This window comes from Lottia gigantea (genome assembly GCF_000327385.1).
Source record: "Lottia gigantea unplaced genomic scaffold LOTGIsca_41, whole genome shotgun sequence".
NCBI lineage: Eukaryota > Metazoa > Mollusca > Gastropoda > Lottiidae > Lottia > Lottia gigantea.
This window is the reverse complement of record NW_008709421.1, coordinates 98,536-103,895: the sequence shown is the minus strand read 5'-3', so window position 1 is coordinate 103,895 and position 5,360 is coordinate 98,536. Positions and strand designations below refer to the sequence as shown.

Below are 5,360 nucleotides of genomic sequence, written 5' to 3'. Positions count from 1 at the left end.
CCAGTAATTAGTTTAAAGACTTACTCGATGCTGAAAGCTGGTGTATCCAAAACAAATAAATGCTGTTTGCTGTTTCTGGAGACCAATGAAGATTATCAACTGTTTCGAATTCTTCTTCGTAGGGTGGTAAGATTGTTGCGCTGTTGATACTGGACTCCATCATCATGTTGTTGAGGGTGCTGAGGTTCTGTTGTGCTTTCTTCGAGATTTTATTTGAAATGGGTATACATGTGAAGAGGATCTTGGAGTTTGGGAAGGTTTTGTTGGCTGTGGCGATTAATTTCTGGGCTTGGTTAAAGGAGGTCTTTGGTATCTGATCACGGTTGTTGAGGCCTACATGAAGAATAATGGTAGTAGGTTTGGGATCATGGTCGTATGATTCCAGGATTGACTGTATGTGATGGATTTGGGCACCGGGGTAAGAATGTATTTCGGTGTCTGAACTGGTTTTGGTAATTCGATTCAGGTTAGATGATCCAATTATTAAGGTTGATTTCTTTAGAGCAGGTAGTTTCCATTATGATTTGTCCTTGATTTGGTGATACGGTTTGGTAGCGGATATAATGGTCGTCGACGGTGTGATTGGTACTGGTTTGGTAGTTGTTAGAATTGTAGCATTGGGAACGGACTGGGATCTGGTTCGAGGAGGGGAAGGTCTGGATACACGTCTCGACTTGGATGGAGACTGAGGGGTGGTTTGCTGGTCCAAAAACGCACAGAAGGAAGAAAGGTTGGCGGATCCTGGATCACGTGGTGAAGATTCAGATGGTGTGGATGGGGAAGACGAGTCTGAAAGTGAAAAGAGAAGGGGTGTGCCCTCTCTACGAGAGCGTTTACCTATGTCTGCTGGACTAGGAGTAGGTGAACTTCGGGCTCGTTTAGGGGTTTGGAGAAACGATGCGGTCGACGGCAGGTGATGATAAAGACTTGGTACGAATGGTGGTCAGCTTCTCTTGAAGTGTGGTTTGGTAATGGTCGATCAGGACCTGTGTAACCTTACAGAGCCATGTCCGATTGAGGGATCTAATATTCGCGTCCACAGCTGATGTTTTCATTGCTGGACGGATAAAACTATCCAACTCAGAGACTTTGCGTTTGAAGGTAAACGCTGGTTGGCCTTGCTGTTGAAGGGTAAGGATGGAGGCACTGCAAAACTTGGAAGAACACCTTCACAAAGGGTTCTTCCTCCTTATGAGTGGGGACTGGTTGGCGTCGGTGGGCTGGTAGTCGTTTCTGTTGTAAGATACGTGATATTGGTTTGGTTAACGATTAGTGTTTCTATTTCTGGCTTCTTGCCAGTGGTTGTTGTAGTTGGGGAGCATAATGAAAATAACTTGGGGTTAGAAGGGAATGTACAGCGGATGTAACAGGAGGAAACTGTATATGCTAGCGTGAAAATGTTGGGATCAAATTATGCAAATAAGTCAAACTGAGTTTGGGGATATATAAAGCAAGATGAAAAATGCAAAAAAATATATATTTAGGTGATAAATAACGCTAACAATGATGTGAAAAATTATAACAAATAAAACAAAAACTTACGCAATTGACGGTTTCTGAGTTATGCCTTTGTATGTATGTCAATGTCACCTTGTTCATCTTTGAATTAGATTATTAGGTACACTGTATATAACAGAAATATGGAATTTGGCTATTCTTGGTTTGACATTTAATCACAATTATCAATTATTGTTACAATGTCTTAACGTTCTGCAAAGCGTGCCTCTGAATATGAATCGGCAAATTATTTGTGATTATGAAAAAGTGTCGGGGCCCCAAGCAGAAAGATTAATTTATGAAATTTGAAAGAACAACGTAGAGATAAAATATTTGCCCAAAGCGTACATACAGCAGCTAAAAATATGATCAATCAAATAATAATGTATAAATCTGTCTTTTATTTGTGTTCACTGAGCCTTAATTTGTAGTAACATGTGGTGCATATTAAAAAATCTCAAAAATTTTACTACTCGGACATTTTAACTAATCCAACATTGTTCTACAGTGATAATTTGAAATTTCATTATTAAGTCACTAGAACATTTGTTGTCATTTCTGACAGCTGGTAGTGTTTGTATGTTACCTTGTCTGACTAGCTATCTTTTATACTGCAGGCAGCTGGAATGGAATAATTTAAAATGAAAAAGTTTTAAAAGATATCAAAATACCTCAACTGTACTCAGTGGTGTAGAGTTCAGATCCTTTGTATTCTGATAGTCATGTACCACCATGTTGGTCAGGCGACACTTTACGTTGGATTTTAAGACAAGCAATGTCTGCTCTCGCCATAGTTTGATGTCTACTGACTTACTTGCTGATGTTTGCTTGTCCAAAGGAGTATCGGACATTCTTAAGAATTTTCTAGCCTTCCCATCTTCATATACAGAAGTTTCTTTGATCTAAAATAGAAAGCAAAATCATTCATTATGAAATTTCAGGTAAGTGGTTATGTAGCTATTTGTTCAGTTAATAATGCTCAAATTGAGCTTGTGTATTGCTTTTGACATGTATATATGTTTTATATTTAGTGCTGTGTTCTGAATGTCTGTACTTTCATAATGTTATATGGATAGTGTTTTATATGCCCACAGTAATTGTTATTGCCCTTGTTCTTGATAATTTGTTATAGACTTAATGGAGAGCTGATTTCTTCATAGAAATTTGGTGAAAATGTTTATAACTTATTGATGAACCGTATTTAAAATCAGACGAATCAAATATTTAGTATGAGTTATTGCCATAGAAATGTTGTAAACACTCTAGAAGGCACAATTTTTGATTGTTTGTGTCGAAACTTAGTGTGAATGTTAGTAATCACCCAAGGATAAACCCCATTGAAAACCAGCAAATTTTAAAAATTAGGAGTTATTGCCCTTGTTCTTGAAAACACGTTTTTAGCTCTTTAACAGTCTTGATGGTTTTGATGAAACTTTGAGTGTAAATTCACCCAAGGATGAACCCTATTGAAAGTAAAAAAAAAATGTATGAGTTATTGCCCTTGTTCTTGAAAACTTTTTAGCTCATTAAACAATCTTGAAGATACAATTCTTGACAGATTTTGACAAAAAATTTGTGTTAGTGTTTATAATTACCCAAGGATAAAACTCATTGAAAATCAGTAAAATATTGAGTGTGTGTTATTGCCCTTGCTCCTGAAAACGCATTTAATTTCTAGCTATATTTCGGCAAAGCATGGTAATGTTATTCAGTATTGCCAAAAAGTTAAAAAGAAGTGTATGACTAAATGTTGAATATTTCATACTGGTGATTGTTACCGTACTGCCAAATATTTTTATTAAAAATCAAAGCTGCCAGTGGATGTATATTACCTTGCCTGGTAAGCTATCTTTGCATAAACTTAATATGCACTTTAGTGAAACAGGGGCCCAGTTCTTTATGTGTAATTCAATGTTCAACATTACGAGGCTGTTGCTAGGTCTCTTATACCTTGGCCAGGAAGATCATATGTGGTGGACAGAGTTAGTTCTAATTCCCATGCATACTCTTGTTTTCAGAATAGTAACTACAAAAATAATAATAACTTACGCTATGGAAGTAACCTTCCACAGATATTTTACGCTTGCTTGCTAGAGCAAAAACCTCTGGCACTGTTACAACTGGTTAAGGAATTCAGCCTCTTTCTCTTCACTTATTGGAAGAGAATTGCAGCAAAAAACCTGAGTTCCAGTTTCATGGTTTGTAGAGGATTTTTTTTTTGTATGGTATAGCCTTGTTGTGTTAAAGCAATAGCAACAACAGCAACCACGAACTTCTTTCATAAGAAATATGACTAAAAGAAATTCAATCAAGTTTGATTTTTAGAAACATTATTCTTGATATCATGGCTCAATTAGATTGAAAAATTTGGTTATCAATTCATCACACCAAACTTCACTTTTGGATATTGCAAAATACGAAGACCAGATGAATTAAGACTGATTGCTATTCTGGTATAGTGGACAATTTCTTAGGACAATTTCTTAAATTCTATGATAATGTTCCCTCAGTAAGAAAATTTTTACACCATTATGTATATTTCAGGGTGAAGCAATAAAGTTAAAGCAATGGAACTTTGGAAGAACCCTTTCCTGTGCCTAAACTATTTTTGTAAGTTTAATTGTCAAATTTGTAAAGTTAAGTATGCTCAAGTGCTCAAGTTGAAGCTTCAACTTGATTTGTTCAAAATATGTCAAATGTGGTTTGCAGATATTAGTCTAGTAATGAAATGTATATTGATGAGATTTTGGTCAAATTCAAATCTGGTATTAAGCAGATGGAGCAATTGCTGTGGACAATTATTTCAATTTGACTGTAAAAACATAATAGATGAATATACATGTGTAATCTACCGATGTTGTCAGGTTTGTACCGCTATTTATACGCCCACATGAATATGTGGTCGTATATTGTCGTCGTCCTTGTCCGTCGGTCTGTCGGTTCGTCCGTCAACATTTCTTGTGAGCACTATAGAGACTACAGTTTTTATCTGATTTTGATAAAATTTGGTTGATGCTTTAGATTGAGAAGCTCTTGATCAAGTTCGAACTTGACATATTTTGGATGAAAGGTTTTTGAGATATTGCCTTGAGAACGCCTTGAAATTTGTTAAAAATTGTTTGTGAGCAGGATTGAAGCTACAGTTTTCATCCGATTCTGATGAAACTTGATGTGATCATTGGAATTCATAAGATCTCGGATAAGTTCTAACTTGACGCATTTATGATGAACGGTTTTTGAGTTATTGCCCTTGATTTTGTTAAAACGCGTCGAAATTTGTTAGAAATATTTCGTGAGCAGGATTGAAGCTACAGTTTTCAACCGATTCTGATGAAACTTGGTGTGATCATTCGAATTGATAAGATCTCAGACAAGTTCTAACAAGAGATATTTTTGATGAATATTTTTTGAGTCATTGCCCTTGACTTTGTAAACACGCATCAAAAGTTGTTTTTTTGCCCTTGATAAGAGCTGTGTGATTTAATTGTTTCTTGTATTTGGGTTATTAATATTGATTTTAAAACATTTTTGTGGAATTATTTAGCATAAATAATTTCAATATGAGAAAATTCGTAATCTAGTCACTAAAGACTGTTTTATTATTTCTGACAGCTGCCAGTGGGCGTATGTTACCTTGCAACGCAAGCTATCTTGCATGTTGTACACCGCTCAATTGACGGGATACCCAATTCTACCGATTTTTTATACGCCCACATGAAATGTGGGGCGTATATTGCCGTCACCCATATCCGTCGGTCCGTCCGTCGATCCGTCCGTCCACTATTGCCCGTAAACACTCTACAAGGCACAATTCTTGACTGATTTTGACGAAACTTAATGTGGTTGTTTGTAATCACGCAAGG

At 36.3% G+C, this 5,360-nt stretch overlaps 1 protein-coding gene across 1 annotated transcript; it reads right to left on the bottom strand.

Annotated features, from left to right (window-relative positions):
• Positions 1–517: 517 nt before the first annotated feature.
• Positions 518–5,154, bottom strand: LOTGIDRAFT_163651 (hypothetical protein; the record flags this gene model as incomplete). The annotated part of the gene is made up of 3 exons (XM_009060178.1): positions 518–789; positions 2,312–2,399; positions 5,131–5,154. The coding sequence occupies 3 exons, from the start codon at positions 5,152–5,154 to the stop codon at positions 518–520; spliced, it is 384 nt and encodes a 127-aa protein (XP_009058426.1).
• Between the last annotated feature and the right edge of the window lie 206 nt (positions 5,155–5,360).